Raw genomic sequence first — 12,058 nt, forward strand, 5'->3', positions numbered from 1 at the left:
GAATTGGTCTTCAGGTGTCTGCCAGGATACTTGTAACAAGCATATTTGGTGCCCTACTGAGCTTGAGCCATAATGTTTGTTTCTGTATTTGACTATTTCCTTGGCATGCATTTAAGACCACTTCTGTTTGGTGATTAATAGACAGGATTACAGGTATGAAAGCTTTAGCAATAAAACTTTTCTCTGCCTAGTGAGTTGGTTTTCTAGTAAAAGATTAAATGGAGACCTGTCCTTTGTCTGAATGGGGCAGAAGTATCTACTATACTTTCTAAATATTGGTCTCTGTGATTATTTCAGTGTCTGCTTCAGAACATGATCATAACTATTTGTGTATCTGCATTAAAGTCCTATAGGACAGAAAATACTGCAGAAATACTAGTTCAATTGAAAAGGTTAGCTTCTAGCAAAAGCTTTATCTTTGCTACGCTAACATGAATGTTTGTGCTCTGAGGAGCTGGCCAACTGCTTTTGTGGTATCTTTCTCTTGCACAGAACTTTTAAAATCTGAACTGATGTGAGCTGCAATAACACAATTGGGAATACCTGGCTTGGGAAGCTGTATCCTCCCTCTAGCAGCGTAGGCCTTTAGTTCTGATAGAGTTGCAGCCCTGCTTTCTCTTTCTGTGCATGGTAATAACAGTGTGGGGGGGGATAGTGAGATGAAGCCAGAAAGTGGGCATGGTTAGAAGAGCAACTTTGCAGTGCACAGCATTTGGGATCCCACTTCAGAAGCACTGTCCCCAAGTACAGACTTAGGGACCGAGGCCCTGTGTACAGACTTGTAGAGTCATAGAGCACTGCCATACTCTTTGTGAATGGAAGTGTCTGAGTGCCAGCACTCAACATTAGCATGTATCTTAAGGTGGAGAACACAATATTGCAAACAGATTTGTTTTGGGATGCTCTAATTCTAGCATCTTTTGAACATACATCCTTACACAGAAAAAGGCTTTAAGGTGCATATATATATATATATATGTTTGGATTCTGCTGCAAGTCTCTTACTTCAGACTGTCATTGGACTATATCCTCATGTGCAATTAGAGCATATAACAAATTACTGATAAAACTGGGTGTTGTGCTGTGGGGGTGGGGAAACGTGCACAATAGGTGACTGGTGGTGCTTTCTGGGTAGCTGGTTTCCCTGTTTTATAGCAAAGGTCAGTATATAAATGAGAGAGAAAGTAATATTAAGCATTTAAGTGTTTTTTCAGATGGGTTTGCAGTAGTTAACTGCCATACTTTGTTCCTGTCTGCAGGAAAGGGAGTTCTTGAAGAACTACGTACAGCGGATAGTTGATGTCAGGCCTAATTTGGTCCTTGTTGAGAAGACTGTGTCCCGAATTGCCCAGGACATGCTCTTAGAGCATGGTATCACTCTGGTTATCAATGTCAAGCCGGTGAGCATTTCCTGTCAGAGTCAAACTGGGCCTTGTGGTGGATCTCTGTAACTTCTCCTTGTAGCAAGCTCCCTGGAGAAAGCAAAGAGTTGTCTTATTTTCTCCTCTAACCAAACCTGGGCTCTTTTTTAATGGTACTTCTCTTCCAAGAAGGCAAGACAGGCAAACCTGGAGAATAACTTTTCCTCAGCTCTTCACAGCTACTCTGCTGTGTCCTTGCTTGGTAGGTCCTTGTACTCTGGCTTGGTTCTAGTTAACTCTGACTCCTATTTGTAGCAAATCCTGCATGGATCCTTGGCGATCCCCAGAAAGTGCCTCTGTCCCTGTGAGGCAGGGTACAGACAGCCAAACAGAAGAGTGGCTGTGGCATTTGGCTAAGCTCCTGATAGCCAGCACTATGCTCACTGCACTGTACCTGCTGGAACTTTTTTTACTTGAACAGATCCAGGTATCTCTAAGGAAGGGCACAATCTTAGCTCTCACCAGAAATATTTACCCAACTGCTTTTCTAAGATTTTTGTATATTGTGGGTGCATGTTTGTGTGACTGGGTTTAACCCAGTTTGCGTCTCCGAGAGGTCTCCTGGATCACGCTGGCATTTCCTCCCCCCCATTTTTTTTAAGAGCAAGGTAAGGATGCTAGTGTCCTCTTTGCACTGTAGATTCTTACTGTTCTTTCCATTTTTACAGCAAGTGTTAGACCGGGTAAGTCGAATGACCCAGGGAGACTTAGTGATGTCAATGGATCAACTGTTGACCAAACCACGTTTAGGAACCTGTCATAAATTTTATATGCAAGTTTTTCAGTTGCCAAATGGTGAGTAAAGCTTGATGTGTCTTAGGTTGTGTGTGTGAAAAGATTAAATGCTTTGCTCCTCTTAACTAGATCTGAACTGTTGGGTGCCTTGTGTGATCAAGTATTATCCTTCCTACTAATTTTTCTTTACTTCTGTTACATCTTGGAACTACAGTGAACTGGCTGTGGACACAAAAGCATGATCTTACTAACATGAGACACGCTAGATTTTAATTAGGCTGGCTTCTTCCCTCCAAACTGTTTTTTCTCTTCCCACCAACCTGGAGTTTGTCTAGTCCAACTTCCTGTTCAAAACAGGAAGGATTAATTTCAGTGCAGGATCAGATTTTTCAGGGCTTTGTCAGCCAACTGTTGAAAATATTGCAGAACAGAGATTTCGTAGCCTGTCTGGGCGCCTGTTCAGTTGCTTAACCATCCTCAGCACAAAGAATTTTTCTACATAGAAACAGAAAATCATAGAACAGCCCGAGTTGGAGGGGACCTCGAAAGATCACGTGGTCCAAGTTTAACATATCCAATCAAAATTTGCTTTGTTGCAATTTGTGCACACTGCCCCTCATCCAGTCATTGTGCATCTTTGAGGAATCAGGTTCCTTCTTCTCTGTAACCCCCTTTAGGCAGTGGAAGTATGCTAAGGAAGAAGGAAGAAATGCTGCTTGACAGGTTACCAATGGTGCTGGCACACACAAATGCTGCTGATGCAAATCTTTGTGGAGATGTAGTCTTTGTATCTCTTCCCCTTCCACTTCCCCATGCCCCCTTCCAGCCTTTATATTGCACTCAAAATCTTGTAGGCTTTTGACTTGTAAGGATGAGCAAATGTGCTTGGGAGGATAGTGGTTCTTTTGCTTCACTGCTGTAGAGTCTACAATGATCTCAAAATACACTGTTTAGGCCAACGTGTTCCATGTGGCCTTCACTTGGACTTCATGATGACTTGTTTTACAAAACAGGAGAAGTTTTATAGCAAATGCTTGTTTTGCTTGCAAAAATAAGTTATTTCAGTACAATGATGTGAATTTCTGCAGCTGGATTGTGCTACCAATGTTACTTGCTCTTAGTCTCTGTTACAGTCTCTTCAGTGTGTGAGATACCTAAGAGCAGGTTAACTGTAGTTGTCATCCTAACTCCTATGGGTTTGTTTGGTGGTTTTTTGGTTTGTTTTTTTTTTTCCCTTCTAGATCAGACAAAAACCCTGATGTTCTTTGAAGGGTGTCCCCAGCACCTGGGTTGTACTATCAAGTTGTGTGGTGCTGCAGAGTACGAGCTGGCTCGTGTGAAGGAGATCCTGATCTTCATGGTCTGTGTGGCTTATCACTCCCAGCTGGAAATCTCTTTCCTTATGGATGAGTTTGCCATGCCCCCTACTCTGACCAAAAACACCTCCTTTCACTCTCTTATTGAGGAGCCAGGAGATGAAAACGAACAACAGAACCTCTTCAATGGCGAGGATTTCAGCACAGCAGTCAGAGACATTGAACTATCCTCTGAAAAGCTGCCTGTAATCTCTGAGTCAGTGTCCTCTGATGAGGTCAGCTTGCTTGAACAAAGAGGTTTATTTGAGCGAGGTGACCAAGAGAACAGTCAACTGGAAACAGCACCCTCAAAACAGCAAGAGCACCACAAAGTGGAGTCACCATTTCCAGTGTTCAACTCTGTACCTCCTACAATACCTGAAACATCCCTGCTGCCCCTCCATGGCATGGACCAGCACTTGGTCACTCTGGATAGCCAGACACTAGAGCCTCTTCAACAGGCAGATGATCTGCAGGAGTCCAAGAGTCAGATGAGAGTCTTCAGAGACCCTCTCCAGGATGATACTGGTTTATATGTCACGGAAGAGGTAACTTCTTCTGAGGATCGTCTCAAGACTTACTCTGCATCATTCAAGCAGGAGTTGAAAGATGTCATTCTCTGTATTTCTCCTGTAATGATGTTCCGTGAACCATTTCTTTTGACTGAAAAAGGTATGAGGTGCCCTGCCCGGGAGTACTTCCCTGAGCAAGTTTATTGGTCTCCTCTCCTCAATAAGGAATACAAGGAGTTGGAGAGCAGAAGGAAGAGACAATTACTGCGGGATCTCTCTGGACTACAAGGGATGAATGGGAGTATCCAAGCCAAGGCTATCCAAATCTTACCTTCTCACGAGTTGGTTAATACTAGAATAGCAGAACATCTAGGTGATAGCCAGAGCTTAGCCAGAATGCTGGCTGACTATCGGGCCAGAGGAGGGAGGATACTACAGAAAAGCACAGATCCCTTTTCCCAAAGTAAGGATGTGTCTAGTGTTCCTACTGGAAAAACTGGGTGCAGAAATGAAGAGGATGAGAAGGGACTGGCTCAGAGTGAATCCTCATGGTCTCATAAGGTAAGACTCAAAGCTATGTTACTGAAAACCCAGGTTACATCAGTTTCTCCTGGTAATACAGAAGGTGTAGTCTCTCGTTTTAAATGTTAAACCAGATTTGGTTTTTTTTTGATTTTTCTTTTTTTGTGGTGGTGGTGTGGGTTGTTTTTGTGGTTGTTGGGGGGTTTTTTTGTTTTGTTGTTTTTTCTTTTTTTTGACTGAGTCAAAACTGCATTTTAGATTGTAGTGCTCTGGGCACTTAAATCATTATAACCAGGGACTATGTGGATATAAGAAAGCAGAACAAGAGACTGACTGCAAAATTTCCCTGAGAAGGGAAGAAGTTGTGAGACTTCACTTTCTGGAAGGTGTAGTCTCGTTTTAAATGTTAAACCAGATTTGGTTTTTTTTTGATTTTTCTTTTTTTGTGGTGGTGGTGTGGGTTGTTTTTGTGGTTGTTGGGGGTTTTTTTTGTTTTGTTGTTTTTTCTTTTTTTTGACTGAGTCAAAACTGCATTTTAGATTGTAGTGCTCTGGGCACTTAAATCATTATAACCAGGGACTATGTGGATATAAGAAAGCAGAACAAGAGACTGACTGCAAAATTTCCCTGAGAAGGGAAGAAGTTGTGAGACTTCACTTTCTGAGAAATACACAAAGTCAGCCAAGAATCAGTGTATTACATTGCCTGTTCAGCTCAGCTGTACATGACTGATTTCTGAAAATGAGTACATGAAGGGGGAGCAAACTTAAAGAAGTTTCTGAAACTGAGCTTTCTTGCTGCTTGTATTGGTGATTTCTAAAAGTGTAATATTTTCATCTTCAGAGGGCTTAATGTCATGGAAACAGCAGTAGACTGTAATTGAAGTATTTGACTGTTTGTAAAAGTTTGGGTGATCTGAAGAAATGTGAGAATCTCTTAATGGAGGGGGGGAATCTTGGAATCTTCTTTGAAATTTCAAAGCAAGGCAGTATGTGCTTGTAATCAAAATATTTAAAGTTTTGGGAAATTGCCATGAAAGCAACTAACTTGAATCTGAGGAAAAGGTTCTTGGGACTTTCTTGAACTGGAAGCTGTTCAGGAAAAAGGTCTATGAACAAGAGTAGCGGAACTGATGTCTTGAAATAAGCCAAACAATTTGGTCCCTGAGTCAATCGGCCCCCAAGTTCACGAGCAGAAGTCACTTTTTTTAGTTGGTGCTTAAATGTAAATCTATGTAGCTTCACAGACCATGATCTTACAAACTGTAAGACTAGCCCTTGCTCTGGATCAGACTGGTTGATGCTGTTTTAAATTTATTCAGTGATCAAAGAAAAGTATTTGGTAACCTCATAGTTCCGTAGGGTGTGTCAGGGGAAACAGCTCCATTCCAGCAGCAGCATGGTAAATCTCTTCACAGAGGACGGACAGTTGGAAGTCTTTCTATAGATTGAATGAGTAATTGAGGTATAATATATTGGCAGAGTTTTGACTCCAAGGTGTCCTAAACTGTACAGTGCTTTGGAGACTCTGTTTCTCTCAGGGCTTTTGTTGTTTTCTGTTTCCCTTAGCTTCCTTTCCACAGAAACATGTGCGTGTGCATTGGTTTCATTATGCATATTAGTTATGCTGTTCTAAAAATGGCAGTTAGCAATTATACATGGTACAAGTCTACCTGAAGCTCAGAGATAATGCAAGGTTAATCTGTACAAAAGGAGCAAGCAGAGGTTCGTCTGTAAATAAAACTATTAGAATAGAATTTTGTCATCAGGAGTTGTGTGTGGATGGAGGTGTCTGTAACTAGTAAATGAGTTGTTTTCTTTCTACCAGGTGGATTGCCTGAGTCCAGTAAACCATCAGAGGCTCTGTGTTCTCTTCAGTAGCTCTTCTGCTCAGTCCAGCAATGCTCCAAGTGCCTGTGTTAGCCCCTGGTATGAAAACTACTCCTCTACAGCTTGTATAGTTGCTATCTTTTTTCCTAAGTCAAGGTCAGTGCTGGCCTCATAATGGTATTTCTTTGAGGACTTCTTGGTAGGTTGTGCCCATCCTGTAATGGGAACTGTTGCCAAAAGAATTTTGCCTTGCCTGGTCAGGTGGCTCCAGAGCAGTATCCCATAGCCTTTGTAATCCCCAAGGCATGAATGAGAAAGCCCAGACTAAAACCAAATGCTTTAGTCAGTCCTTTCACTGCAGTGTAATGTATGTGTGGGGAGGGCGCTGCATGCAGTCTTGCAGGGAAGAGTTAGCGTATATGAACACAGACGAATGTCCAAGCCCGAAAATAAGCCTTGAAAGTGTCTCGGAATACTTCTAGATTGTATTTATCTGAGTGTGGCATTTGAATATATTGCTATCTTTCTCATATTATAGTCAGCGGCGTTAAGAGCTTTAACTGTATTTCCAGCTTAGAGGGCTGTAATTTGTTAATTGTGTGCAACTTGTGACACACTTCTAGCTCTACTAAACAGGACAGGTCTTGGTGTTTCATCATCTAGCTCAGGTGAAAATACAGAGATGGCTCTCTTCCAGGGGAAGGTCTAGAGTTCCTGTAAAAGCTTAGGAATGAACCAAAGAAGGTGGTGATAAGCTCACTAAACAGCAACAATAAGAGGATGTAAATTACTGATATTAGAGATGTCTGAATTGTGACACTTAAACTAATACTTACACATTTTAAGTGGCTTGGTCACCTCAGGTTCTGAGAAAACAAAAGTTGCTATTAAATCTTCTAGAAGAATAAGTTTTTTCTTAAGGCTTTTTTCATCTTCTCGATGTACCCTTTTTGTAACTGTTCAAATGTTAGTGTTTGAGGCTTCAAGCTGTCTAGACTTCTGTGCCTAGATATTCTTGAACATGATCTTCAAAAGTGCAATTGAATTGTATTTGACTTTTGAACGTCAAGTTTAAAGTTGTTCTAGTAGGACTCTGATCTCATTATTAGCAAACTTGACAGCAGGGATCTAGGAAGGGTAGTCAAGAGGAAAAAAAGCCTTTGAAGGTATGCAGGGCTGAAAACAAGCCAGCAATGGGTGCAGATCTGTGCACCTAAAGGCCATTGCACAGCTAACAGTGGCAGCATCCACCCTCTAAAGCTTTTCTTTCTCTGCTTTAGGATTGTGACCATGGAGTTCTATGGGAAAAATGACCTGACTCTAGGGATTTTTCTGGAGCGCTACTGTTTCAGGTGAGGAGGAGCTTATTCTAAATCTCATTCTAAGCAAAACAAAAGCTTTTGATAGCTCTGTGAAGTTGACCTGCCACCCTCTTCATAGACTCTACTTCCTGTGCAGTTAGAATAGCATGCAAGTCTGCAGAGCCAGTTGTGTCCTAGTAAAGCTTACCACTTAAATCTGTTGCTCACTTTGCTTTATTATCATGCCGTAGTGAAACAGGAACTGGATTTAAGAATTCACTTACTCATGCTCGCTTCTTACAAGCAAATACATCCACTGCTTTCTCACTTCGGCCCTGTCCCTCTTATTTCCTTTAATGAGGATGTGGAACAGATTACGAAACAAGACTTAAAAGTTCATAAAGACAAATGTGTTCACTTAGCACTTTCTTGTAGCGATTAGGGCTCTAAGGGCCTAGTTAAGAGTCTGAGCATGTATTTCAAATGGCTGTTTTTCAAGACAAGCCAACTGTACTGATCACAATTTTCCGAGGTTCCTCAGAACTCTGCGAGTTCTTCAGCAGTGCCTAGCATATGATCATTCATAAATGTTTCCGTTTCTCTCTATAAGGCCTTCCTACCAATGCCCCAGCATGTTCTGTGAAACACCAATGGTGCACCACATTCGTCGCTTTGTTCATGGGCAAGGCTGTGTGCAAATTGTGTTAAAGGAGCTGGACTCCCCGGTCCCTGGGTACCAGCACACCATTCTTACTTACTCCTGGTGTAGACTGTGCAAACAGGTGAGGATGTGGACATAAGAATCATTGCTATTCCAATTTAGTATTCCTGTTGTGACTGGCCTCCTGGAGCTATGGCTAAACTAGCACAAAACCTGTTACTGATACAGATGTTCTCGGGTATCTACAAATTCCTCTTGTAGAATTGGGGCTGTTGAGGGTGAAACATCTTGTGTGAGGTAAGTCCTGTTGGAAAGTGTCAAACCTGGCTCTGCGAGGATAGGTTTAAGTGGAGTTGATATATTGCTGGAAACTGATTTCTGACACATGGAAAAAATGGAGTTGCCCTCTTAAAGGTGAAGAATATGGTCCCTTCCCTGCAGTGAATCAGTACGAGCATCAAAAGAATGTATGTATGGAGAAGGGCAGACACTGAGACCTACTGGCTTAGTAATTGGCTAAAACCGCTTGGTATTCTTTGATCTGCTATGGACTGGACAGTCTGCATTGCGTCAATGTGATGTCTAGACTTCCTTTGGTAGTCATTAGAAAGTAAGTAAAATCTTCATTAGAGTAATGATAAATTGCTTTAAAAAAACACAAGATAGTAAGATTGTGTATTATCTGAAACTTGTTCTGTAATTTAGCTAAGAAAACATTACCAACTGGATACTCATCTCTAGCTAAACATTGTAAAACTTAAGAGCCTTCAAAGAGAGGAGAATAAAACTTAATTAAAAAAGATTCATGCAGTGCCTGAAATGCAAAACATCTCAATTACGCATGTGGATGACTCAGTTCACCTACTTATGCTGGCTTAAACATGGGTGTTGGATTTAAAGATACCTGGAGGAAGTTAATGTAATTGCTGAAGGCAGGCCCTACGCTGCTGTGTATACACCTGTTCTATAACCTTTTATTTCTGTGTGCTCATGTAAACACTAATATGTTTGTGGCTATTAAGTATGTATAAAGCAGTGGCTACTCTAAGCTTGTAAGCACTGCTGAAGTTGAGATACACTGCAGAGCAATACCAATGTATTTGTAGCTGAAGAATCACCAAGGAAAAAGTATATGATGAAACTGCTGCTGCTGACTGGGTTGCTGGAATTTGACTCTATGTAGAAAAATAGCATCCCAGATATAAGCTTCTGTCAAGGGTATGTTTGCACTCCCCCAACTTAGCACCTGTCATCATCAACTAGCAGTTGTTGTTTATCTGATTTATTGTAACTATGTGTTGGCCTTAGCTTTGCATAAACTCTATCTTTGTTGTTGTTTAGTATGTTTCCAGGGTCATGGGTGCTTCTGGTACTAGAAATACTAGATTGCTGTCTGGGTTAGCCTGTCCTTAATCTTGGTTGAAGGATGAAATTAAGACACTTGGCTTTAAATTTTTCAGGTGACACCGGTTGTTCCCCTTTCCAATGATTCTTGGTCTATGTCTTTTGCAAAATACCTCGAGCTGAGATTCTATGGGCACCAGTACACTCGAAGGGCCAATGCAGAGCCTTGTGGTCATTCCATTCACCATGACTATCACCAGTATTTTTCCTATAATCAGATGGTGGCATCTTTCAGGTGAGGTCCACTTCTTAAAAACTTCCTTCCCTCTCTCTAGTACTATGTGAAGCATATAGCTCTAGTAACGATTCATCAGGTCTGTCCTTCACTTTGAGTACAGCATGGGATAGCATAACCGCACTATAACCACAAGTGCAGGATTGTGTGTTGGCTTGCAGAGGGCATTGTGGGTGCCATCACTGTCCTGGATGGGGTGGGCAGTGTTCCTAAGAATGGATGGCACCAGTTCATGATACAGAAGGGAAACACTTTTCCCTGTCTAATCTCAAAAACTTTCAGAATTTTTCTTTTGCAACATGATCTGTGGTTTTACTTTTTGCCTAGGAGATAAATGAACAGGGTGTTATTGCTACTAAAATTAACTAAAGCCCTGGACACGTTGAGAGTGCCCCTTTTCATATAAGGGCTGCAAACTGCAATATGGTGTAGAATTAGTACTATGTGGAGAGAGTCTTGTTAACAGCTGTCATATTGCCTTCTCAGCTACTCTCCAATCCGGCTGCTTGAAGTGTGTGTCCCACTCCCCAAGATCTACATCAAACGGCAGGCTCCGTCAAAGGTTACTATTTTGCAGGATCTCAAGGATTTCTCTCAAAAGTAAGCTTTGTTTTTAATGTCTTCCTCAGCTTATTTGTATTTTGGACTTTTATTAGCAGAACACAAAAACATTTTTGCTAGTATAGGTAAGACTTGCTAAGTATTCTTTATTTAATAGGAAAGTAATGGTTTTAAACACATTTATATGTGCATATACTTCTAAGGGAGGTGGTATTGGAATCTTCTTTATTACCTTTACCTGCTCTGTCTGTACTAATCTCTTACCTTTTCATCTGGTGGCAATTCAGCTTAAACATAGCCAGTAGAAACTAAGATTCTTCTCTTCTCCATCCCTGAATGTTGCACTGATATTTGAGTGATATAGCATGTTTCTGAACGATGTTGCCAAGTAGCCACTGAAGGGTTGACCACCAGTTGGTGTCTGTAATGTCACCTTTTCTTACAAAATGCCTTCTCAAGCACAGCTGAAGTATTTCTAATTCCTCCCTCTAATACTAAAAATGGAACAGAGGAGGTGGTCCTAGAAAGCTTAATCTGAAAACTGCCAGTAACACTTTGTACCCTTACCCTAACATTCCTTTTTGGAAGATCTGACCAAGTTTAAATCCTGCCTTCAGCCCAGAAAAACTGCAAAGGCATTGCTCAAATCTGTTGTCCAAACAGAACTGTTTTCATTATATTGGTCATGTGGCAACTAAACTTTCCGGTGTGTAAAAGACATTGCCTTTGTTAGCTATTGAATATGATAACAGCAGACAGTCTGGTACCTTCTTGTAGTCTAAGGTAAACTACCATAAGCCTAGACACCTTCTAAATGTAGGAACAAAAAACTGGGAGACAGGCATGATGAAAACTATTAAATCCAGCCTGACTGCTGTTCTGCCTGGTGGCAGCATTCCTGTATGGCTGATGTCTCTGTGACCACGTCACTTCAGAACATGTGGAGCTTTGTTTAGAGCTGAAATAGTTACTCACTCTGACTGTCTCTGAGCCCTTCTGGTGGAGGTGTAGCTTGCAGTCCCAGATTCTTCCTAGACACAGATGATACAGTTCCCCTCTGCTAGTAATACGTTTGTGACCTTTGTGTTGCGCTCTGACAACTTCCACTGCTAAGAATAAGTTGTGAAGAGGAATGTCAGTGTGTGTAACTTCTAGGTTTCTGCTATACTAATGAATTTTTTCCCCACTTCCCCTGTAAATTCAGTGGGACAGTCTACTGTGCAGAAGACTGTCATATGTTGTCTTTTGTATTCTTAAATGCTAACCTTGCATGCATTCAGACTTTTATTAAAGAATGTTGAAGATGTTCCAAGAAGTTGCAGCTTAACTCTTTGCATCCCTGTTGACAGGGTGTCACAAGTGTATCTTGCCGTTGATGATCGCCTTGCTTCTCTGAAAACGGATACTTTCAGCAAAACAAGAGAAGAGAAGATGGAAGACCTCTTTGCCCAAAAGGAGGTAATGGACTATTTCTGCATCAGCAGACCTTAAGCTGCAAAGTGTGTGGAGAAGCCACTCGGAT

At 41.4% G+C, this 12,058-nt stretch overlaps 1 protein-coding gene across 1 annotated transcript in view; it reads left to right on the forward strand.

Moving 5' to 3' along the window:
* PIKFYVE (phosphoinositide kinase, FYVE-type zinc finger containing) overlaps nucleotides 1-12,058 on the forward strand; it is a 68,651-nt gene that overhangs the window by 37,936 nt on the left and 18,657 nt on the right. The window contains exons 17-25 of the mRNA XM_009289530.2: nucleotides 1,260-1,400; nucleotides 2,090-2,216; nucleotides 3,398-4,584; nucleotides 6,373-6,473; nucleotides 7,655-7,726; nucleotides 8,286-8,457; nucleotides 9,797-9,975; nucleotides 10,462-10,575; nucleotides 11,886-11,994. Coding sequence (XP_009287805.1) covers nucleotides 1,260-1,400; nucleotides 2,090-2,216; nucleotides 3,398-4,584; nucleotides 6,373-6,473; nucleotides 7,655-7,726; nucleotides 8,286-8,457; nucleotides 9,797-9,975; nucleotides 10,462-10,575; nucleotides 11,886-11,994 — 2,202 coding nt within the window. The remainder of the gene's footprint in view (nucleotides 1-1,259; nucleotides 1,401-2,089; nucleotides 2,217-3,397; nucleotides 4,585-6,372; nucleotides 6,474-7,654; nucleotides 7,727-8,285; nucleotides 8,458-9,796; nucleotides 9,976-10,461; nucleotides 10,576-11,885; nucleotides 11,995-12,058) is intronic.

The sequence above is a fragment of the Aptenodytes forsteri genome, unplaced genomic scaffold (assembly GCF_000699145.1).
Source record: "Aptenodytes forsteri isolate BGI_AS27 unplaced genomic scaffold, ASM69914v1 Scaffold442, whole genome shotgun sequence".
Lineage (NCBI taxonomy): Eukaryota > Metazoa > Chordata > Aves > Sphenisciformes > Spheniscidae > Aptenodytes > Aptenodytes forsteri.